This window comes from Haliotis asinina, chromosome 5 (genome assembly GCF_037392515.1).
Source record: "Haliotis asinina isolate JCU_RB_2024 chromosome 5, JCU_Hal_asi_v2, whole genome shotgun sequence".
Lineage (NCBI taxonomy): Eukaryota > Metazoa > Mollusca > Gastropoda > Lepetellida > Haliotidae > Haliotis > Haliotis asinina.
In genome coordinates, this window is record NC_090284.1 from 24,532,388 (window position 1) to 24,557,298 (window position 24,911).

General features: G+C 39.0%; 2 protein-coding genes across 2 annotated transcripts in view; one reads left to right on the top strand and one right to left on the bottom strand.

The window, feature by feature from the left end:
- Positions 1-12,921, bottom strand: part of LOC137283188 (WD repeat-containing protein 90-like) — a 51,514-nt gene extending 38,593 nt beyond the window's left edge. The window contains exons 1-9 of the mRNA XM_067814631.1: positions 12,818-12,921; positions 11,584-11,675; positions 10,142-10,454; positions 8,719-8,889; positions 7,988-8,111; positions 6,670-6,749; positions 6,092-6,201; positions 4,624-4,776; positions 4,285-4,344 (exon numbers count right to left, since the gene is read on the bottom strand). Of these exons, the coding sequence (XP_067670732.1) occupies positions 4,285-4,344; positions 4,624-4,776; positions 6,092-6,201; positions 6,670-6,749; positions 7,988-8,111; positions 8,719-8,889; positions 10,142-10,454; positions 11,584-11,675; positions 12,818-12,827 (1,113 nt within the window). The 5' untranslated portion in view covers positions 12,828-12,921. The remainder of the gene's footprint in view (positions 1-4,284; positions 4,345-4,623; positions 4,777-6,091; positions 6,202-6,669; positions 6,750-7,987; positions 8,112-8,718; positions 8,890-10,141; positions 10,455-11,583; positions 11,676-12,817) is intronic.
- Positions 12,922-12,946: 25 nt separating this feature from the next.
- The window catches only part of LOC137283178 (MICAL-like protein 2), a 60,783-nt gene continuing 48,818 nt past the window's right edge, over positions 12,947-24,911 (top strand). The window contains exons 1-2 of the mRNA XM_067814621.1: positions 12,947-13,086; positions 17,603-17,794. Of these exons, the coding sequence (XP_067670722.1) occupies positions 17,646-17,794 (149 nt within the window). The 5' untranslated portion in view covers positions 12,947-13,086; positions 17,603-17,645. The remainder of the gene's footprint in view (positions 13,087-17,602; positions 17,795-24,911) is intronic.

Genomic DNA, 24,911 nt, shown 5'->3' on the forward strand with positions numbered 1-24,911 from the left:
GTTCCATGAGTGGTGTACTGGTGGTTCCATGGGCGCTGTATTAGTGGTTCCATGGGTGGAGGTATAGGTGGTTCCATGGGTGGTGTATTGGTGGTTCCATGGGTGCTGTATTAGTGGTTCCATGGGTGGGGGCATAGGTGGTTCCATGGGTGCTGTATTGGTGGTTCCATGGGCACTGTATTAGTGGTTCCATGGGTGGAGGTATAGGTGGTTCCAAGGGTGCTGTATTGGTGGTTCCATGCGCAGTGTACTGGTGGTTCCATGGGTGGTGTATTAGTGGTTCAATGGGTGGAGGTATAGGGGGTTCCATGGGTGGTGTATTGGTGGTTCCATGGGTGGTGTATTAGTGGTTCAATGGGTGGAGGTATAGGGGGTTCTATGGGTGGTGTATTGGTGGTTCAATGGGCAGTGTACTGGTGGTTCCATGGGTGGTGTATTGGTGGTTCCATGGGTGGTGTATTAGTGGTTCCATGGGTGGAGGTATAGGGGGTTCCATGGGTGCTGTATAAGTGGTTCCATGGGTGGTGTACTGGTGGTTCCATGGGCGCTGTATTAGTGGTTCCATGGGTGAAGGTATAGGTGGTTCCATGGGTGGTGTATTGGTTGTTCAATGGGCGCTGTATTAGTGGTTCCATGGGTGGGGGTATAGGTGGTTCCATGGGTGGTGTATTGGTGGTTCCATGGGTGGTGTATTAGTGGTTCAATGGGTGGAGGTATAGGTGGTTCAATGGGTGGAGGTATAGGGGGTTCTATGGGTGGTGTGTTGGTGGTTCCATGGGTGGTGTACTGGTGGTTCCATGGGTGGTGTATTAGTGGTTCAATGGGTGGAGGTATAGGTGGTTCCATGGGTGGTGTATTGGTGGTTCCATGGGTGGTGTATTAGTGGTTCCATGGGTGGAGGTATAGGGGGTTCTATGGGTGGTGTATTAGTGGTTCCATGGGTGGTGTACTGGTGGTTCCATGGGTGGTGTATTAGTGGTTCCATGGGTGGAGGTATAGGGGGTTCCATGGGTGGTGTATTGGTGGTTCCATGGGTGGTGTATTGGTGGTTCCATGGGTGATGTATTAGTGGTTCCATGGGTGGAGGTATAGGGGGTTCCATGGGTGGTGTTTTGGTGGTTCCATTGGTGGTGTATTAGTGGTTCCATGGGTGGAGGTATAGGGGGTTCCATGGGTGCTGTATTAGTGGTTCCATGGGTGGTGTACTGGTGGTTCCATGGGCGCTGTATTAGTGGTTCCATGGGTGGAGGTATAGGTGGTTCCATGGGTGGTGTATTGGTGGTTCCATGGGTGGTGTATTAGTGGTTCCATGGGTGGTGGTATAGGGGGTTCTATGGGTGGTGTATTGGTGGTTCCATGGGTGGTGTACTGGTGGTTCCATGGGTGGAGGAATAGGTGGTTCCATGGAAGGTGTATTCTTGGTTCCATGGGTGGAGGTTTAGGTGGTTCAATGGGTGGAAATATAGGTGGTTTCATGGGTGGTGTATTGGTGGTTCCATGGGTGGGGGTATAGGGTGTTCCATGGGTGGTGTATTGGGGGTTCTATGGGTGGTGCATTAGTGGTTCAATGGGTGGAGGTATAGGTGGTTCCATGGAGGTGTACTTGGTGGTTCCATGGGAGGTGTACTTGGTGGTTCCTTGGTGGGTTATTGGTAGTTGTCACAAGTGGGGTATGGTTGGGGTATAAATGGTTGTGTGAGTTGGGGTATTGGTGGTTCCATGGGTGGGGGTATAGGGGGTTCCATGGGTGGTGTATTAGTGGTTCAATGGGTGGAGGTATAGGGGGTTCTATGGGTGGTGTATTGGTGGTTCCATGGGCAGTGTACTGGTGGTTCCATGGGTGGTGTATTAGTGGTTCAATGGGTGGAGGTATAGGTGGTTCCATGGGTGGTGTATTGGTGGTTTCATGGGTGGTGTATTGGTGGTTCCATGGGTGGTGTATTAGTGGTTCCATGGGTGGAGGTATAGGGGGTTCTATGGGTGGTGTATTGGTGGTTCCATGGGTGGTGTATTGGTGGTTCCATGGGTGGTGTATTAGTGGTTCAATGGGTGGAGGTATAGGGGGTTCCATGGGTGGTGTATTGGTGGTTCCATGGGTGGTGTACTGGTGGTTCCATGGGCGCTGTATTAGTGGTTCCATGGGTGGTGTATTAGTGGTTCCATGGGTGGTGTATTAGTGGTTCCATGGGTGGAGGTATAGGGGGTTCTATGGGTGGAGGTATAGGGGGTTCCATGGGTGGAGGTATAGGGGGTTCCATGGGTAGAGGTATAGGTGGTTCAATGGGTGGAGGTATAGGGGGTTCCATGGGTGGTGTACTGGTGGTTCCATGGGTGGTGTATTAGTGGTTCCATGGGTGGAGGTATAGGGGGTTCTATGGGTGGTGTATTGGTGGTTCCATGGGTGGTGTATTGGTGGTTCCATGGGTGGTGTATTAGTGGTTCAATGGGTGGAGGTATAGAGGGTTCCATGGGTGGTGTATTGGTGGTTCCATGGGTGGAGGTATAGGTGGTTCCATTGGTGGTGTATTAGTGGTTCAATGGGTGGTGTATTAGTGGTTCCATGGGTGGTGTATTAGTGGTTCCATGGGTGGAGGTATAGGGGGTTCTATGGGTGGAGGTATAGGGGGTTCCATGGGTGGAGGTATAGGGGGTTCCATGGGTAGAGGTATAGGTGGTTCAATGGGTGGAGGTATAGGGGGTTCCATGGGTGGTGTACTGGTGGTTCCATGGGTGGAGGAATAGGTGGTTCCATGGAAGGTGTATTCTTGGTTCCATGGGTGGAGGTTTAGGTGGTTCAATGGGTGGAAATATAGGTGGTTTCATGGGTGGTGTATTGGTGGTTCCATGGGTGGGGGTATAGGGTGTTCCATGGGTGGTGTATTGGGGGTTCTATGGGTGGTGTATTAGTGGTTCAATGGGTGGAGGTATAGGTGGTTCCATGGAGGTGTACTTGGTGGTTCCATGGGAGGTGTACTTGGTGGTTCCTTGGTGGGTTATTGGTAGTTGTCACAAGTGGGGTATGGTTGGGGTATAAATGGTTGTGTGAGTGGGGGTATTGGTGGTTCCATGGGTGGGGGTATAGGGGGTTCCATGGGTGGTGTATTGGGGGTTCTATGGGTGGGGGTATAGGTGGTTCCATGGGTGGGGGTATAGGTGGTTCCATGGGTGGGGGTATAGGTGGTTCCATGGGTGGTGTATTGGGGGTTCAATGGGTGGGGGTATAGGGGGTTCCATGGGTGGTGTATTGGGGGTTCTATGGGTGGTGTACTTGTGGTTCCATGGGTGGAGGAATAGGTGGTTCCATGGAAGGTGTATTCTTGGTTCCATGGGTGGAGGTTTAGGTGGTTCAATGGGTGGAGGTATAGGTGGTTCCATGGAAGGTGTATTCTTGGTTCCATGGGTGGAGGTTTAGGTGGTTCAATGGGTGGAGGTATAGGTGGTTCCATGGAGGTGTACTTGGTGGTTCCATGGGAGGTGTACTTGGTGGTTCCTTGGTGGGTTATTGGTAGTTGTCACAAGTGGGGTATGGTTGGGGTATAAATGGTTGTGTGAGTGGGGGTATTGGTGGTTCCATGGTTGTGTGAGTGGTGGTTCCATGGGTGGTGTATTGGGGTTCTTTGGGTGGGGGTATAGGTGGTTCTATGGGTGGAGGTATAGGGGGTTCCATGGGTGGTGTATTAGTGGTTCCATGGGTGGTGTACTGGTGGTTCCATGGGTGGGGGTATAGGTGGTTCCATGGAAGGTGTATTGGTGGTTCCATGGGTATGTATTGTGGTTCAGGTAAACATAAAGAACTCAATGAGTACTTTTGTTTCAAGGGGACCTTTGTCAAATTGATATACCCATGTAGTCAGAATGTCAAGAGGATCCTATCATGACACACTCATAGTTACAAACAGAAGCTTGAACTTTCCTTCACTTTACTACTGGGTTTAAAAAAAGGAGCCCTACTGCTACTCCAGCTTCTGAATTTCCACTTAATTTCGCAAGCTTTCCAAAGTCATGTAAGTCTGCTAACCAAAGAGTAGCAGTACTGAGAACATGGAAAAATCCAATAATCATCTTTCACTAGCAGTTTGTGTGGGCTATAATTCTGAACCAGTTCTTCAAAGCTTCTAGAAACTATAAAACTGGTTGAAAATATCAACAAAGTACACCTGTCAGTCTTCATCCTAGACAAGCTACAAAGTCTAAACTAGTGCAATATGGTTTTCACTAGTGTCTCAAGAATGAATTGTTTTGGAGTGAGATGATGCATGCTTACATCCAGTCTGACCCTCTCACCTTGTATGTTGGTTTGGGAGGCAGGTAAGTGGCTGAGTCAGACACTCCAATGTGTACACCCTGAAATACACCAGACACAGTTAGTTCCAGAACCAAATTGTGTTGAAAGAATACATGCTCATTTACCTTTTCATGCGGATGAATTAGCGGTCAGCCTAACTGTAACCAAAAACACAAGATGTCTTAAGAGAGTGAAGTCGTCATTTCACTTACAAGACTTGGATCTGTAACTGCCCCTAGCCACTTTCATAGTATCGGATGCATGATAGTTGTGCAAACACCTGAATACTATCAGTAAATTCATCATGATTATGTGAGGAAATAGAAGACTGTTCTCACCTCTCCCTTTCTGTTCCTGTCTTTATGGTGCAGCACCAGATCTTCATCCGGATGAGCAAAGATATGAACCTCACCACCCTTGTCTTGCTGAATCGATAGATTGTCCAGTCCCACAGATGGAAGATCTGATGTGACAGTCTGTCGACGTGGTTTCTGAGCACAAAAGAGATTCAACTGCTACTGCGAGAGACTGGCAGATACAGATCTCGAGCGAGGATGCAGGGATGCACACCACCTGACATCATCTTGTCAGACAACTTATTATGTCGTGAGAGAGTGAGCGAGTATAGTTTTATACTGTAAATATGCGGGTCAGGACCAGACAATTCAGTGATTAACAGCATGAGCATCGATAAACACAACTGGGGTATGATGACGTGTCGATACTGTTAGTTGCCTATTACAACAAGCATGGGTTACCGAAGATCAATTCTAACCGGATCCTAACATGGTTTATCAGTCTATGGGTAACCCTGTCATGTATTTTTGTTCACTTCTGTATATGGTACACCACTTTCTCAACACCAAGGATCCATCTTCGTTATAGGAATGAATATTCAGTTATATATACCACATATTACACATCATTTGAAAAGCAACATTACTGAAGTAGCACAATCTTGAACAAGATGAAAAGGCAAAAATGTAACTTTTTAAACAACAGGTGTCCGATTTAAAAAGTACATGCCTTGGCTTGAATTTCTCTGATATCGATGGATTATTGCTAAAAGCATCATAAAGCCATACTCTCATGATCACTCAAACCCACCCACCAGTCACTCACCTAAGTTTGAAACCTTGGTAGGAGGGGAAAACAGGGTGAGACTAATTATAAGAGTAAGGGGAAAACAGCTCAGGAGGAACTGAGGAGAGGGATGCAGGTATTTGTTACTTTTTGTTACTTTCTGGATATTGCAATCAATGCTCATTGTTCATGCAACACAGAAGTGAAAATGCATGACAGGACATATTCATACACAAACACACACACACCCCTCTCGTCTCCACAAAACTTGAGTGAGTGAGTGAGTGAGTGAGTGAGTGAGTGAGTGAGTGAGAGAGTGGTTATATGCCACTTTCAGTGAGTGAGTCAATTCAGTTTAAAGCCATACGCAGCTATACTCCAGCTATATGGCGGCAGTCTGTAAATAATCGAGTCTAGACCAGACAATCAACAGTATGAGCATCAGTCTGCACAATTTGGGAACAGATGACATGTGTCAACCAAGTCAGCAAGCCTGACCACCCAGTCCAGTTTGTCGCCCTTTTAAGACAAGCATAGTCACCTTTTAGATTTATGGCAAGCATGGGTTACTGAAGCCCTATTCTACCCCAAACCATCATGGGTTCCGTATATCTTGAATTTACAGGAATGTGTGATACTATGCAAATCCTCTGAGCACATAGATTTATCCCTGTACAAGAGTCTCCCAATGTTCAGGCTTCCCTTTCCCTTCCATCTACTCACATCCCGAGGGCTGGTCAGTTTGTGAATCATGGACACCCTCTCAGACACACATTTGCTGACATCTACTGTGCGGGGGGCTATCCTCTTGGGGCTGGGTCCTCGTACATTGTCTGTGAATGGTATGCTCATATTAGTCTCAAGGTGTGCCGTGGTAACATGTGACACTTGTTTGCTGTTTACAGATCTTATGTTTGTTATTATATAATGTTAATAATTTCAATGCCAATTACAATTTACAAGAAACATTAAATCGGAAATGTGTGCCTAATTTTATTCTATGAATTTTCACAGGGTCAGACAGACATCTGAAACTTACAAGACCCAATGTCCTGTTACTCTGGCACACCATTCGTCAACACTGAATGTATGCTGATAATTGTTGATTTTTTTATCAGAATTCATAATATCAAAACGTAGATTGAATCTTGTTAAAATCCTCTACACTAAACTTTATAATTGCAATCTATTATTATGACAAATATGGTACTATTCAACACCAGATCAGTTATTTCATCTTAGCACATATTGAAACAATTTATATGTTACAGCAGGAAAACAAATACTGATTATGTACACACCATTCTTGTTACCATGGTTGATGCTGGTCTCTAAAGTTTGGATAGAATCATGTGGCTTCTTCTTACCATCAGAAGGAAACCTGAAATACATGTTCCAGTCTCACCCATTGTTTGTTTCAAACCCAAGCTGCCTACTCATGTTATTCATACAAGACATACTGGAATGAACTGAAAATATATGCCTAAAACGTTGCATGCACAGACTGATATTCATGCCAGTTTTCTATGAAACAGTGGCTCCGTTCACAAAAATTACTTTAACATTGCATTTCAGGGTTTGAAATTAATGCTTTGAGGTTGCAAATTCACTATTAAAAATCCTATTTTGCTACCTGAATGGAAAACACAGTAGCAAAAACTTGCTACCTGGTATATTTTAGAGAAACCAACTATGTTCATCAATTAGCTATAATTCCCAAAGGATAGATCTCCACTTGAATGGAGATATAGACTGCAGACCCACAGTCTTTTAGAGAATTTGATCCTGTAAATCACTAGTGAAGTGATGGTGGGTGAGTGGAGAGAGGGTCAGGAGACTTATACAGTTACATATGGCCAAAGTCAGTAATTGGACTGGGAGAGAGGGATTAACATCAGTACGAAATGCTGCTACCAGGTAAAGGATTTTGCTACCTATTTTTAAACCAGGTAGCAAGTACTTGCCACAAGCTCAAAAAGTTAATTTTGAACTCTGCATTTAGGTTACTTTAGTGACTTACAATCAACTTACTGCTTTGTGAAAGGAAACCAGTCCTACAAATGTCTATTTTCCTATAACTGCATGACAGACAGATAACTTTGTCAAATCAACATTAAACCTTTCACAAAATGCCCCAGAAAGTATTTAGATGATGCATGTGAGTCCTGTGCTGGGATTCGAACGACGGACCTTCTGATCCAAAGTCGTACGCCTTGCCCTCATGACCAACGAGGTTAACCCTGTCAGCAAGTTGACAAGGTAAGGATGTCATCTATGGGATGACTCCACGCTCTGTTACATACTCCCCCGTCAACAGAAGGCACGTCCCAGGCCACATAGTTGGGTACTGAGGATAATTTTGCTCAAATTTGATTTGAACGTGTTCACCTCACATTGGGCGTCCTGTGATGAAATTCGAACGACGGACCTTCTGATCCAAAGTTGGATGCCTTGTACACATGACCAAAGAGGTTAACCCTGTCAGCAAGCTGACAAGGTAGGGATGTCATCTATGGGATGACTCCACACCCTCCTACACATGCATTACAGCTCACCATCTACACTTTGTCAGATATGTTTGCTAACATCAACAGAGACAAATAGAAGCATCATGCTTACCTGATAAGGTCATAATTATCATGCCAGTTATCTCCCTTGAAAAGTGGATACGCCATTTCTCTTGGCATTGGTGTGATTCCATGTCCAATCAGGCCTTTCTTTTTGGCTTCCTCCAGAGTCATACCTTTACAGTTCAAACAGTGAATCACAACTACTTCCAACTTAAATAAGCAGGAATAATGATGCACTAGCTTGACATGTGACACATTTTATTAACATTATGATAGGGGCCCATTTTGGCCTCCAGGGTCTGCTTAACTTATGAAAAGCATTTTGAATGTTCTATACTCATTACTTACACATCAATTTTTTAACTGTTAGAAAAAGGAGAGGTGACTGATGATTGATATAACAGCACAAACATAAGATGAAATACTTATCTTTAGTCACAGACTTGAGCTAGTATTTCTCCTGACATGCTTGGAGTTATAGCAATTCAGCTTTTCCATTCTCAGTAGCCATTTTTTTGTTTTGATGAGGACAGAATGGAAGTCTGTACAATTTGTCATGAAAGTCATCAGACATATTCCTATGAATGACATATGAAATACTAAATGAAAAGCTAAGGATAAAATGCATCAAATGATTTTCACTTTCAATGGTTTCAAGGAGTAGTTTTTCAAAGAGTAGCAACTGGGGAAACCAAAAACGGCAAGTTAGAGCAGGGTCTTGATGTTTAGGTTGGCAGTTTTTAGGAAACATGTGACACTTGGTGTCGCATAACTACATACCAGGATCATACAACATGTCGCTAGTGAAGATATTCTTGACAGTCATGTTGGCACACAGGCGGATGCTCTTTAGATACGAGAACTTCCGATTGAGGTACATGGATAGTATGTAATGGAAGTCCAGACACAATACTGTCCACTTCACAGACATTGGGGTGGGTCCACTGTTATCTGCACAACATGGAAAAATTCAGAATAAACAACATGTATCAAGAATAATTCTTTTCAGACTTCTAGATGTAGATGGCAGGAGTAATACTATTTCTGGAAGATAATTACAAATAGAGATATTGAGAGTAATCTGGGAATTCCATATATGATAAAATACTGTAAAACAAGAAATTTTCCCGTCTTTAAAATGTTGCAACCTTGATACCCCATTCTGTTCTGTGACATGTTATTTTTATTAGAGACAACCATCTATGCAAAAATAATATCGTTCAGTTCAGACCAGCTCAACTAAGCCAACCAAGGGGATTAAAGCGGATCAAAGAGACTAGATTGAAACAATGTGTAATTAAGCCACTTAATGAAAGTCTAAATGAGATGAACTCAGCTGGACTGACAAACCCAGTCTCATAATGTTGCTATAGTACATGGTTACAAACAAAGAGGCCGTTGTGCCTGGCTGGCGAGCAACCTGGCTCTTCGACAAAATGTCTGCAGGCAAGGGACTGAGTGAATCGTTGAGAAGATAGTGTTGATAATGTTCTAATAAAGGATAGTGCTTAGAGACAATATTTTTTAAAAACCCATGAAAATTTGTTGCTGTTTCTGCATCTTCTGTGAGGTCAGGACTAAAATGTCAGGTACATTCTTGCGTTTCAGGGAGTTTGATGGATGTGCATGCACATGCGCACACCAATGAATACACCATCACAACCACCACTTGAAATTTCTAGATCTGCATATGTACAATAAAGTGAAAACTCAAACTCAAACACCTCAACCATGACCATCAGCTCAGAGTTACCTGCCCTTGATCCACCTCCTGCTTCCTTATTGCAGTACCAGGACAATAACCATGACGAGAGTAAAATTTCTGAGCACATGGAGGTTCAAAGAAAGGAGAGGAACAAAATGATTGATTTTAATTGGTCTGAGATGTTTGTGTCAAGAGTTTCACTCTGGAATAGGATTATATACGAAGAGAAACAACAGCATACTGACACAAAAACATAGTTATAATTACATCATGATAAAAATTCAGAATGGTATGTAGAAACTTCTTATGACTGAAGGGAGTTCTTTCTTCTCCTCAAGTACAGGGGCCTTGAATTAAAAATACTATAAATGAGACTTAAAGAACATTCACTGCAAGTTTTCATTCTTTTTACTGATGCATATAGGGATCCATGGCTTTCAAAAAAGGATGACAGAGCCTGTTTACAGTTGTCTTGTGTCAGTGTTCTGCAAAACTCACCCCTACAGCTGCTCCCGAAGGAGGAGTGGACAGATCCTCCAAAGGGGCTGGTGACAAATGGGAACTGAAGCCATGTGGATGTAGACTTAAACTCTTTGAACAGGTTTGAAAACGATATCCTCACAACAAGATTGTCTTGTGTGACGATGTCCAGGTGAACCACAAAATACTTGGATGGAATTGGACGGAATAGCAGATAAAAGTATCGGCCTGTCAAACCCAGAGATTGTGATGTTGTCTTCGGAAGCTGGATGTAGTTTCCAGCAGGAATAGATCCAGTCACACGAAAAACTGTACCCTTGATGATCTTATCCTACAAATAAATAGCAGATTAGATTTTGAAAAAAACTTGAATTTCAAACATCTGTCAGAAAAAGAAGTGGTGCAAAACCCAGCAGAAAATCTACACCTATGAATGTTTAAGTCTTATATCAAGGAGTGCCATGCTTGTTTCAAATACTGGATATTTTGACATGTTTCAAAGGTTCCAGGTGTTTGTGTTAAATTCAAGAAAGAATACGGTATTCAAATTCTGGAATAAAACCATCTCAACAATCGCCTTGAAACCAGATCTTTGACCTGCAACATGTCCTATAAATAAATTGTACTCTTTACACAGACATTTATCTGAAGTGAGTAAATGACGTTATTTCAGTGTGACTGACACAGTAAAGCAGTCTTTATTAAGTTTTAATGATCTGTCAATCAAATGTTTAGACTCACTATTGTAAAAATAGGCACTTAATTCAAGCAACTGTTACAAACTAAATTGTGTAAAATATTCCATGTTGTGTAAAGGTACTGTTTATACATGAACTGAAGAATTGTAAAGCAAATTCGCAATGTTGAAAAGATTATTGTCATGAGGATAATGAATGATAAAAATCAGTTTACATTGGCAACTTCTCAGCACGCTTTATTCCAAAATGCAGCTGTTCGCATACACATGCATACACACACAAAGCATTTCTGCACAAGCTTTTCTCCATTTTGATAAATGATCATCGTACAATTCATCTGTTTGCAGTTGGTTCGCCCAAGATACTGAAGGAATCAATGGTCAATGCAACCATAAATACATAACATATGAGTGTGAATCTAAACATTTGATCCATACTTGCACGTCCACTAACTGCCAGACCAGTCATTCAACTGTGCTTATAAACTGTCTATTGAGTGAACAAGTGAGTTTGGTTTTACACTGCTGTTGGACATATTCCAGCAATATCGCAATGGGAAAGACTTGAAATGGGCTTTACACATTGTACCCATGTGAGGAATCAAACCAATGTCTTGGGCATGACAAGCCAACACCTTAACCACTTGACTATCCCACAGTCCCTTTAAATGGTTATGGCTGCAGTGGTTTCTGTAGCGTCATAGAGAGTTTAAAGTTAATACATCAACCACTGACCAGCATAGTGTAAACAATGTCAACATACCATTGAAGATGAAACTTCTCCTTCTTTGGTTGATTTTTTCCATGATGCGATATTAAAATGTTTAAAAACATTAACATAGGGATGCTGCCATACTGAAATGAGAAAAGTTCAATTGTCACATCTGTTATCATTCATGCATAACAATAGTGTCTTCACTGTGAAACAGGGAAATGAGGGGAGTGATTGTAGGTTCAGCTTTCATTTCCAACATTCACTAATTCAGCATAGATTAATCTGTCTTCGAACTCTTTATATTGTGCATATTAATCCTAATTAATTACACAATAGAAATAATATCATTAACTAATTATTCTTTATAGGTGTCACAACTCACTGAACATTCTGTCTACCAATGCTCTATGCTTCAGTCCTGCCCCATAGGCAAGTGAGTTTGCTCCAAATTGCCTGTGTTCACTTGGCAAGGAATAGGTACCCAGTGGGATAGATCATATTACTATAACCCTCTAGTGGTTCACTGTCTACCATAGTACTTAGTTTTAACCAGGGAAATAGTGTCCATTATGTTCTATGTGTATGTCGCTGCAGTGTGGACTTCAGCGCCATATAAGCAGCCTTATTAACAAAATCATTATGCTGCAATAAGGTAGACGTACTAAGGTTTATGTAAAAACATGAAAGAAGATATGTACATATATAGTAAATTTAGTTTGGATATGTATGTGATGAATATAAATACAGATAGTACATTTTGTATTTAACATATTTAGAGTATGTATGGTCATGAGGTCTCAAAAAAGACCAGCTCAGAACATGCAGTTTTATTAGGACAATCGGTCACAGTACTGGTTTCACACATAGCTTTTAATATATTAGCTGTATATACACAGACAGTACTTTGGTTGCAAAGCGTTGTCATCAGTTCATCAGTCTTGTGACATATCTTAAACCTTAAACACCAAGTGTGAAGCTCACATAAAATATCAACAAGTCTGAACATGTTTGTCAAAATACGACCCGTGTTCAGTCAAAACGATGCAAAATATAACCTGATCAATGGTTTTTGTAGCATTTATTGACAAATTCCAGAAGGATATCGTATTCCTATTTCATATCACAGCTACAGTTGATACTTTTAGCTTCTAAAAAAGTGTTTTTTATAGTGTTTTCGACATCGTGTGTGAAAGGGGTATCATATATGACTTCGCCGATAACATGATCAGAGGAACCAAAAACTACAAAAACTGCCAAATACCGTCCCTTTGCAAAAACTTACGATGTGCCATGTCTGGATCTTTTGACTTCTATTTCTTTATCATAAATCGGTAAATTTGTTGACACATTCAGAAAGTTTGTTTTGGTTTTGCCGCCATACTTCCGTCCCCGTGCGCTGATATTTCTGCGCGTCTTCCGTTTCCGCTATTGGTTGCCTTGCTTGTACACTGTAGCACTGCAGTCGGCTAATGAAACGGGAGGGATAACGATGAGAGAGCCGACAAGTTGTCTCGTGAGGAATAACAGTGATTAAGGATATGTGTAATGAAAGTAAGTTGTTTACTCTCTCTCTGATATTTAAGATGTATATTGTTGTTTGTATATCATCAGTTTATTTGTCGCTGTCTTGATTTACCCGCGAAATAGTGTACCTGCCGACGTCATCAGTGGACAAGGTAATAAACAGGTGCTTCTATCAGATGTGTCAGCTGACTCGTATCGCTGTACCAGCTACAGTTATGGTAACTATTGGCAACATTTGCGTATGTCCCAATAGCTCGGGGTTTTATGACATAATGAAATCAATATGAAAAACAGTATTTTGAATGTCTCAAATATTTTAGTTTTTTTTTTAATTCAAAAATTCAAACTAATATGATATTGGACTTTTTATTTAATAGATTTGCGTTGACTTAATTTTAGTATTTACTGAATTCATAGCATTGTCTTAATTTTGATGGTTACATACTTGACATCTTAAATCAAGTAGTTAGAGATTCTATTTTTGCACTATGTACACAGCTCATGTAGGTTTTAGATTTATATTAGTTATTTATTTACTTTTAGAAGGAAATGATTTTAATTTATGAAAGCTATTTCATGTTTGCAATATTTTTAAAACTTTTCAAAAAACTTTTTTCTTTCAGAATTTCTTCAGTTTCCAGTATGTATGACATTCATTAGACAAATGTACAAGTGAGAATTTTAGTTTTGATTATAAATGTATCCATTCCAAATCAAAGTAAATGCCACAGTCTTAAGTGATTAAAATACAAATCGTTATGTAAATAATGTGCTGTTAACTCAAGCCACAATTTTGTAGTTACTGAAACTTGTATTTAATTTAGCTATTGTTCTGTTTGAAACAATTACAAATTTCTCAAATCTTTTTATGTCCTTCATAAATATATTTTTTAAAAATATTTGTCAAAAGCAGTTATGGTTTCCAAATCATCCATTAGATGCAGCCACATTCAATCTGTCATGCATGCTGGAAACATGGACTGTTACGAATTGAAATTGGAACCTCATTTCCATGTTAACAATGACCATTAGGAGCTAAAGCATTGATATTTGCCTGGAAGCTATATCATCTACAGGTGGCATGAGTTTCACTGGGTTGTTTGGGCATATTACAACCATACTTCACTGTTCAACAAAGTTCGGAAGGAAATACTTGGAAGTTTTGCCCTTGGAACTAGTCTGATTACCAAGATTGACTCGATTGTATATGTTGAAAAGCATGTGCCTGTAGTGTTAATACTTGGTGTCTCCATATGTATGTTATCTGAAACTGTACCTGAAGTGGTTGCAGTTTCCTCATTCAAAGTTCTGTTTTGTTATTAGTTCAGCAAATTCAAATATTAGGCCTTTTAAACAAAATACCTGCTTCTGACACTTGTATCAAAAAAAAAAAATCAGATTTTTTTTTGCATCAGTTCTTCAAAAGAGGCCTCCTTGTCCCCATCTGTAACAGGGATTCAGCAATAAAATCTTAAATACTTCCCCAAAATTAAAAAAACATCTGCTTCTTGAAATAAAAAAAATGCTGAGGGGATTTATTTATGATTTTACGAAAGAGTTTTTATCATTTTAGTGTCCTTTCAACATGTTTTCTTTCATCTTATTCAAAAACTCACGTAATCGCATAGTACCATAATTCATTTTTTAGCATAATTAAACTCAGCCACAGAAAGTCATGAAGGTTGTTCTGTTTATATGTTTGTCCAGTGCACCCACTGATTTGTAATATTTTCAATTAAAAAACTTCTGTGAAAGGTTAGTTAAATGTCAACCGAGATTTCTTTTAAAGAATCAATATGCAAACTTCATTTTGTGTCCATCAAAAGATTAAGTCCCAATGACATGCATCTTTCATGAAACATCAAACATTCTAGTTTTGAAATACTAAGTATTTAATTATTAAATTATCAGCTTAATCAGAAAGTAACCCTGTCTGACTTGATAGTAAGTTGGGTCATATGATAAATTAAATATATATTATAGTATGTCCATCTGCTTCATACATGATTTTGTTACATCTGTCACATGTATAATCTATCACTGGTGGGCTGGGAGCCAAGCAATTGCTAAGGGTAGAGGTCAGGTCAGAGAACGGGCCTCATAGTTCCTCAGCGAGATAGCTATATCATCGGTTATCAGATCATGGTAAACAGCAGTTGAATCACATCACTTGGCAGGCTGTGTATCTAGTCGTGGGATTACACTTCCTTGGCCAGCCTCATGGAAGACATGTTTACACGATGAGCAGGCCAGCTGAGCAGCTGTGAGTTTCAATTTGCTGTCAATTACTCTGAAATTTGGATTAAGTTTAATTATGTTTTTGTTTTTCTAGTCATTTGATCCATGGTCAGGCCTTTCTCTTAATACACATAATGTATTATGTGTATTAAGAGAAAGTCTGCTTTCCTTACTTGTCTGTTTTGACGTAGGTTTCATACTAACCCTTAGACGTTTGTCATACAAAAAAGGAATGAATGATGTTGTACCGTTTGTTTAAATCTGACAGTATTAATTGATTGTTTTAAAGAATGGTTTGATTTAAATGTTTACGTTGACTCTTTACATGTATACCAAATGGTTATCACGATCATTGATAACTAATTTGCATTAATTATTGAAGTATTTACTGTTAAATATAGTCTTTGCTCCATAATCTGAATTTTTTCAATATATGTTGTCTGACATTTTTAATGCTTGAAACACTGTCATTTGATAATCAGAGGGTAATTGTATGAACCATAGCGTCTCTAAGTTAGCATACTAAGTGGAGTTCTTCAAACGTCAAACAAAATCAATAAGATTTCCAATTCACCTGAGCCTAGTGATTGCTAAATTCATATTTTGTTCAATAAAAAAAATGTTTATTCATAATATCTACTAAAATCTAAAATAAAATTTGTAAAAATTAAAAATAAACAGTGACTATTGACATTGTAGCTCTGCTTTACATGTATTGTATCTGATTGGTGGTGATCATTCATATTTGCCTGGAAGGCTTGCCCTGAGTAGTAGATTAAGACAGGGTAATTACTTACCAGGTATATTTGTATTCATTGTGTTCTGACAACTAGCAGTAGGGAGGATATGTATGAAATATGGGAGAAACCCAATCAGCCCCTGTCGAATCGGGGATGACTCACACACTTGGAGAAGAGGTTGCATGCATGGTCGCAGGCATCTTGTGTCAGACTTGAAAATGACACAAAAGACGACAATTTTATTACAATATCACATGAGGCATGGTATTAAATTTGGTGTCTGTATTTCAGAACCATTTTAATGCATTTTGTTTTAATACAGTTGTAATTCGTATGATGGCCTTGACTACAGAGGTGTTGAGGGTTATGTACATTTTAGTTTACTATATTAAAATAGAACTGAGATCACTTTATAGAAAAAGTTCATGATTTATTTGATGAAAACAAATGTGCTAACTATATGAATAATTCATGTAAGTCGTATTACATTTTAATGTGAGAGTCTCTGTAGTGATCCGTGTGTTGGATCATCTTTATGCTAATATCACCAAAATATGTGGAACAGTTTGTATACATCATAAACATCACAAATGGAGATCTCCTGGTTTGAATCACAGCATTGTCATTGAGGGAAAGAAATTTGGGATGGCTTTTCAGACATTGAAGTGTTTGTAGTTAGAGATATATAAACTGAATCTTATAAGAAATCTACAGGTAAGTAAAGGTCAGTGATGTTGGTATGATGTGAAGTCCAGCATGATGCTGCTTACTTTTAAACATACTTTAGTTTCACTGAAAGATCTTAATGAGTAGACATTAATGTAATGGAGTAGTAGATTACAATCTACCAATTGTTTATGTTAGTTTTTCCTGTTAAATTGAAATGTGGATTTTATTAATGCCATCAAAAAGGAATATTCTTTTATTTATGCATATGGTGAATCACAACAAAGGCAGTTCATTCTGGCATGTTCAGTAGCTTAATATCAGGTAACTATCTTGTCATAATATTTTAAAATAATAATTGGATTTTCAGTGTGATAGAGCTAATGGGTTTTTATTGTTTTTGTTCCATTTTTTAATTGACATTAGTCAGAAACTGGATATATATTACTGAATTTATCTCATAACACTGTACAAAGATCCTCATTAGTGAAAGTTAAATTTGTTTTATGTGTGATATATTTTACGAGTTGAAGTTTGAATTAATTATGTTTTTCTCCCTCTCCAGGGCATTAGTCAAGTAGGACAAACTTTTTAAATGTCAATTCCTGAATGTTAGTTCTTTTTGTTTTGGGTAGCAATAGCAATGAATTTATAAAGTAAGAAAATCAAAATTTATCTGTTGCCTTAGAACCAATAACAATTTTCATGCATGAATCAGAGTCTACTTCAACACAAAAATAAGGCCTCTTGTCATAACCCAAATGCTAATTTTGGGGGTTCCTGAATCCCAATGTTTCAACACCCTAAAGGACCCCAGGGCCCCCTAATGTCCAATGAAGCCATTTGATTACTTTTTTTCAAAGACTTCATGACTCACAGTATTCAATTTTCTTTGCTAGCTGACTGACCAGTAGAGCTGAAGGGCCAATAGTGCAGTCAGCCATGGCGATGACGAAGGTGAAGGGGCTGCAGATGTGGTGTCAGCGCCGCCTTGATGGATATCGAGACGTCAACATCGTTGACATGACCAAGTCTTGGAAAAGTGGCCTGGCCTTCTGTGCCCTTATACACAGATTCAGACCGGACCTAATGTAAGTTTTCATCTTTCAAACTGATTTCTTTACAGTGAAATAACAATACAGGACATAGTTTTTCTTTCAATTTCAGGAAACAAGGAGTAATATGTTTGCAAAACTTTAGGTCGAATTTGAGGGTGGTTTGATATGTTAGTAACTACAATAGTGTTTCTTAGGCCAGGCCAGTCTTATTTCTTGTTTTTCACATTTTCTCTTGAGAAATGGAAATTGAAAAAAAATAACCAGTCAAAGTAGTATTGTACTTTTGACAAGTTAGGAACTGTGTATGGGGCCAAAAAACAAGCCATATTTTTTGTCACTTTACATTTTGCCAATAAAACCAATAGGATTTTATTTTTTTAGTGGTAAAAATTTATTTTTGTTTATTTTTTTTTTTCTTGAAAAAATATGGTTGCCAGATCTGTAAAACAAGAAATAAAATTGGTCAGGCCTTATTGATAGTCTTTTCTTATTTCACTAGACTACAGCTTTGAATTTGATCTGTAAACAGTGATGTTAGTACAAGGTGTGCTCTACATCAGTTCCCTTTAATATACTGGCAGGCCCGTTGTGAGGCCTAGGTTGTTCATACTGTGTAAAACCAAGTGTTTGCCTCATCAGTGCAAGTTGGAAAGAAACATATTTCTTTAATGTGTCGGGGCAGTGGGGTAGCCTAGTGATTAAGGCGTTTGCTCATCTCGCTGAAGACCCAGGTTCAATTCTCCATATGGGCACAGGATGCGAAGCTAATTTCTGGTTTCCCCCACTGTGATATTGCTGGAATAGACTGGATGTATGACACAAAGTGCGTTTTAATTCTTGTCTATGCAAACCACTCTTGAACCATATTGCTTAAAACAGAATAGAACTAAACTCACTCTTTAATCTAACATGCCCAGTTCTGTAAATCCCTGTCAATCCAACACATGAAATTTTAATCCCAACATGTCAGTGCTTGGGGATTTGATGGTTTTGCTGATACAAAAGATGTTTCTGCATGGTGTACGATAAAGTGGTGCTGTGTGAAACTGATTTGTAATTTATTTTATTGTCCTCCATATTGATTTATTTTGTGGAAATGAAAACCTTTTGAAATGCTTCCTTATTTGTAACAAAAGTAGATACCTCCAGCGTCCATGGTCAGATTCACAAGTTAATCTCATGAGTCATCATCCAGCCTCCATTTTGGTTATTCTTATTACTTACATGAACTGACAGGGGATCGTTTAAGATCTAACTACTAAGGTTTGATCTTCTAACTGCGTATGTCTTACATCCACTTCTGATGACCTGTTACCATCGATGTTAAAAAGGATCCTCAGCTACCAAGCCTTGTCATAACAGGTACCGGTAACTAACAAGATCAGTATGTCCAACACAGATTTGGATGAAGTACCCTGCTTTCATAGATTTTTATGCTTATACATTAATCACCCGATTGTTTGGTCCAGACTCAATTATTTAAAGACCACACCATACGTCTAGAATATTGCAAACTGGAGACAACAACAGAAGAAAACTATATGCATGTAACTCTGAATGAGGAAAAACTAGCATTGTATTTTCAGATAAACAACATGGGCTGTTGGCATGAATATTTTTATAGTTTTTATAGCTGATTTGGACTTATAAATTGAGCAGTGGGAACCTGGTAAGAGAGTCCATATAAATCGCACTTGGTCATACTTATAACCATCAAAAGTGTGGTCTTAGAAAGTGCTGAATTTCATTGCTAAAATGTTACAAGAACCTTGTATGATAGTTTAATAGGTGTCCACACAAAGCAGTTGTGACTCCTAGGTATACGTGTCTTTATGTCCTAACTTTAAGTGTTCAGAGTTTCTATACTATACACTTATTTACCTGCTTCAGGATTAATCGGTTTGGGTATCACAAATGGGAACCGTGGTCCTAGAGATGTATTAGCAACAGAAGTTTATGTAAACTTAAATGACCGGTAAATGTTTTGTTTTGACCTTGACATTGTGACAAGGGTCCTTGACCTTCAGCTTATGGTAAAACACAGGTACAATATTTCTATGAAACTGATCACTATAAATATTTGGAAAATTTCATAAAAGTTTTGAGACCATCCAGCTATGTGGGATTTGCCATTTTGTTGGAGACGACACCATAATTACAATAGTCAGTGTATGTTATATAACACTCCTAGGCATTATAAGGCAACACACCTAGAAACAGTCATTTGGGCAAACTGTGTCCCACATAAAAGCAAAACCAACCTCATATTACATATGCGGGTCTGGTGGGATGTCGGTTAGGGATGCGAGTTTGCTGACCAAGGATTAAGCTCCCTGGTTTTTGTGTACTCTCCCAAGCTAACCTGTGTGAGGCACGCAAATATTGTTTGGTCAACAGCATCTGTTAAGCTTTTGTGACTTTCTCAGATGTAGGGGGTTAAAATAAACACTAGGTGCTGACCACCTCACGATTATCGAACGTTTGGAGTTGTGTGACACGCTTCGACTTTACCTGTATTTCTGACACACAAATGTCAGCCATCAGTTTGGTTCTAGGGCATTGTGAAGCGACTTCTGTTCCTATATCCATTGGCTGAATGTATTTGACTTCGAATGTGATGATAGGATGTTAAACCTTATCTATATATAGTTTTAGCAAGAGTATTCGAGACTACAACCGAACAACATTCAACAGAACAGCATCCTTAAAACCCATTTCCTTCTATTTGACATTTGCTTTTCCTAAGACCAAACAATCCTCCACTTGCGTTTGACAATATCTGAATAAATATCATTGTTTGAGTTCTACCTAGTGTCTCATTTGTCTAATCCTGTCTGTAGTTGCTGTCTGATGCTTCATACTGACGACAGTAATCTCTTCCTAAAGACGAGAGTGACGTTGTCATGCACACTGTAACTGAATAATCCTGACAACATCCGATTTGAAAAATATGCACCAAGTCCATCAGTATTACACACTATCAATTCCAATAGGAGATAAATTTCTGGACAATTAAATCTTGGTCTCTATCCACAAAACATTTGTAGCAATATGTTATTCGTAAGCCTGTGATTAAGTATAGTGATGTGATATTTCATAACGCTATGAATGATTTATGGATCTTGACCTTGGTCAAGTAAATCTCTGTTCAGTCAACAGGAAAATGTTATTGCTGTGTGTGTTAAGCTGAGGCACTGTCATTATGTAATAAGGATGATTGTTAATTGTTAGATTGATACATATCAAACGTGTGGACAGAAGAGTAATGAATTTGTTAAAACTAAAATCAAACTTAGACCGCTCAGGGAACATGTGAGCCTTTATCTTATTTTGTTAACCCTTGTCAAGTGTATTGAACCTTTATGAAATGTATGGGAATGTGGGTTGATAAGTGCAGTATTGCTGATTCAGCATTAATCATATTCTTGATTTCAAATATGAATGGGGATAAGTATGTAAGGCGTCATATAATCCATGACATGTGTGACTGACTATCACCTGTGACTGCAGTCGGTATGGCAAATGTACTGTTAAAGTTCAGCTCGTGTGAAAGATAAGTACAGTGTGAACAGGTGCATGATGGTAGTTGTCAGATGCTCCTGCATTGCATGATCAATAATGTATTGTCTGTATCCCTCTAGATTCACCAGACCGTGACTGTCTAATGTCCTGCTCACCACTGTGTGTAACTTGATTATTCATGTAAACTTTCAGTATTATCGATAAAGATATATACTGGCATGTGCTTTTCGATAGAATAAAATTCCTCTTAAGTAAGCAGGAAAAAATAGTCTTTGAATTTTCTTCCTTTCTCGAGAATAAGTGCTGATAATTTTTGTTGTTTAAGATCACAAATGGTGAATTGTTTTTTAGCTTAAATAATTTTTTTCTGGTTATCATTGTCATAGCTACAATTATTGATTAATTATTGAATTAATTATTGATAAATGCTTCAGTTCTGGAGATGATATTTGTGAACTGGGAGAATGGTGAAATTCTTCATGACTTTTTAAAATTTAAGCTGTTCAGTATAAGCTTGTACTCCTGCACTGATATGTGTCATCCATGTTGCAGTTTGTGATAACATGTATCTTGTTCTTGAGGATAGAATTCATTCAAAACAACTTATCTGGGCCAGACAAGGCGTTAAAGGCTGTAAAGGTCTGCTGTCCCTCACCCTTATATTGCTGGAATACTGCTTAAAGCTGTCAGACTTGCCATAATAATAGCCAGAACAATTTCAATGATTTTTTTTTTATTATTTAAATTTTTTTGAAATATCATGATCAACAACTGATCCTCTTTTTAAAGTTTGAAAAAATAAGACAAACTGTTGCAGCAAACATAAAAGGTGGTAGTTTTTGGAAGCCTTCTTGTATCACAGTGTTAATGTTTACGGTTGTTTGATCGGAAAACATCATGGCCGATCATGTGTCTTTGAGGTGTAGACATTGATTGATAAAATCAATTCAGGTTTTCTCTCTATTAGAGTGGTGATAACGTTGTTTGTGTTTGACAAGTCATTCTACTAGAACCATCAAATATCACAGGCCATGCATGTCAGCTAAGTCTCTATTAAAACCAGAAATAATGCAGAAAGAAACTATCATCAATATTATTTAACAGAACTCACAGACATACATCTTCTACAAGTGAAAGTGGAGTAGTAGGTTTTTTTCCAACAACATGTCATATAGACATCACAATAATGTTCAAAATGTCCTTGGAAGTCTCCAGTATTTTAAGAAGCTTATTTCTGTGGGGATCATATATGTTATAGAATGAAAGAAGTGTCATCAAATTGGTTTCAATTCATGGGAAAAATGTCAGTCAAATAACACTTGGATATACTGGCATATATCCTTTTGTCTGAGGCTAGTAATACTCAGAAGGTCAAGTCAGTTTCCTTTGGTACTATCACTTACACCATCAGGTACATAGCAATCTGTAGCTGATAAGAGCATGACAATGTGGTGATCCATATCAGACATGGCCACGCGCATCCTTAATCTCGTGACAAGTGACATAAATACTTGTCAACATAAACAGTGTCCTCCCTGAGCAAATGCTTAAAGTTCTATATCTGATTCGGTTACATTTTTCAACAATACATTTAGCAAAATTCATACATAGTCATGAATTTTTTAAAAAATAGTCTACCCATAAAACTGTCAAAATGTCAAATGAGGGCATGATTGACCAGCTGCAGATGATTCACCCATGTCTCCTACCCCTGCCTGCAGCATGGTGGGGTTTGAAGAGGGTAACACTGGCATTCAGTCAAAGGCAGCATCATTAACATGGCTGATGTCATCAGTAGCAGTGGCATGACCTTCCTGTCTGGTCACAGTGGAGATAATGTGTATCTGTGGGTCGTGGTGACCCCACCTGGCTGTTGAGGACACCGTCTGTGTTAGACTTACATAGTCCCTGAAATGCAGTAGTGCATGAGGTCAATAACAATTTCTACAGAATCCACAAGATTAAAGCACCATATTCTCAAGTCTCCTAGTTTACTAGAGATGAAAAGAGTATAAGTAAGATGTTCATGCTGAAAAAGCAGTGAGATTTGAATCGTATAGCAATACATGTTCTGGGTCTGTGAGAGAGACTAAAAGCTCATCTGTATATATAGGTTTGTTTGTCCATTGGCTGACTTGTGGGGAGGAGGTGAGGGCTTAGTTGATATTGGGTAGGGTGCCTTAAGCTGATTCTGATGCCACTTCAACATTTAATTTCCAAATGTTGACATTTACTATGTTGTCATCAATTGTGTTGGGTTGGTATCCTGCATGGTCAGTGTGATCCCCCAGCCCAAACCACCACATTCCCCCGTTAAAAAGTCAAACATCTTTCTTATTACTGGCTTATTGGGTTCTTTTGAAATATATTGCTGAAACCTGTCAGGATCCTTGTCTGATAATGTCTGAGAGATGATCTTGACGTCTTGATAATGGATTCATTGATTCTTTTAATACTAGGTGATCAGCAATAATTATTCAAACTTGAAATGCAAATATTCAAGTATTCCGTAGCAAGATTTCTGTATTTGATCTGTCATTCTGTCAAGGTCTTACATGTGGAAAAGTGCAGATTGCATTAAATATAACACTCATTAGTTTCAATGAAACAAACTTTTCCTCAGCAACTGTACACATTTCTGTTACATGTATATGTATCTCCCAAATATTGGACATATCATCACAAGATTATATGAATGCTTACTTGCTTCAGGAATTCATATGTGAGAAAATTATGGAGACAGGGTCTGAACAAACTAAACACCCTGCTTGCTGCACTTGAACCCTCTACAATGTACGACATGACCTCAGGGTGTTGATTCAACCCTCATCCCTATACCCAGAAACACCCAAGTCAACAACACAGGCCTGGGTCAATGGGGTCACTCACTGCTATGCTCAACTACAAAGATTTCAGATCTCATAAACCACTGATAAGTTCCAGTTGCAAAAGTTTACAAATAATCATCCTATTGCTTGTTTTCACCTGGAAATTTTGACCATTTTAGTTGATGACTTAAGTGCTGAGATTTAAATAACTACATTAACTGGCATTTTAACCCCATTAATACCCACTTATTCTCAGTCCACTTTCAACATTCACAAGTCCATTAGCAAATAGTCTACACCTCTCACCTCCTTACCTGGACAAAGTCCACTTACCTGGCCAATTACTTGTGTGAGCCTTCGTTACCCTGCAAGTACACCTTGTTCTGAATACAAAGCATTGGTGTGAAGTGAAAAAATTTGCATGGAATTTCTTTTATCCTTGTTGGACAAATCAGAAAAACAAAGCATCCAAATTCATGGTTGAATGGAAACTATGAAATTTTTACAATATCAGGTTACTTTTTCATCAGAGGTAAAATAATTTTTCTTGTGGCATATAAACCACCATTCAAAATACTGTGACACTAATGTGGGAGATAATGTTTCCGTTCTTCTGAAACTCAGAGCACATGTATGATTGTGTGATTGCTTTGTCATTTAATACCACACTCAGCAGTAAAAAGGCACATGACAGCTTCCTGCATGTAGTGGGTGAGTGTGGTTTTAAGTTGCTTTTAGCAATATTCCAGCAATGTCATGACGATGACATGAGAAATGGGCTTCACTCATAGTAACTATGT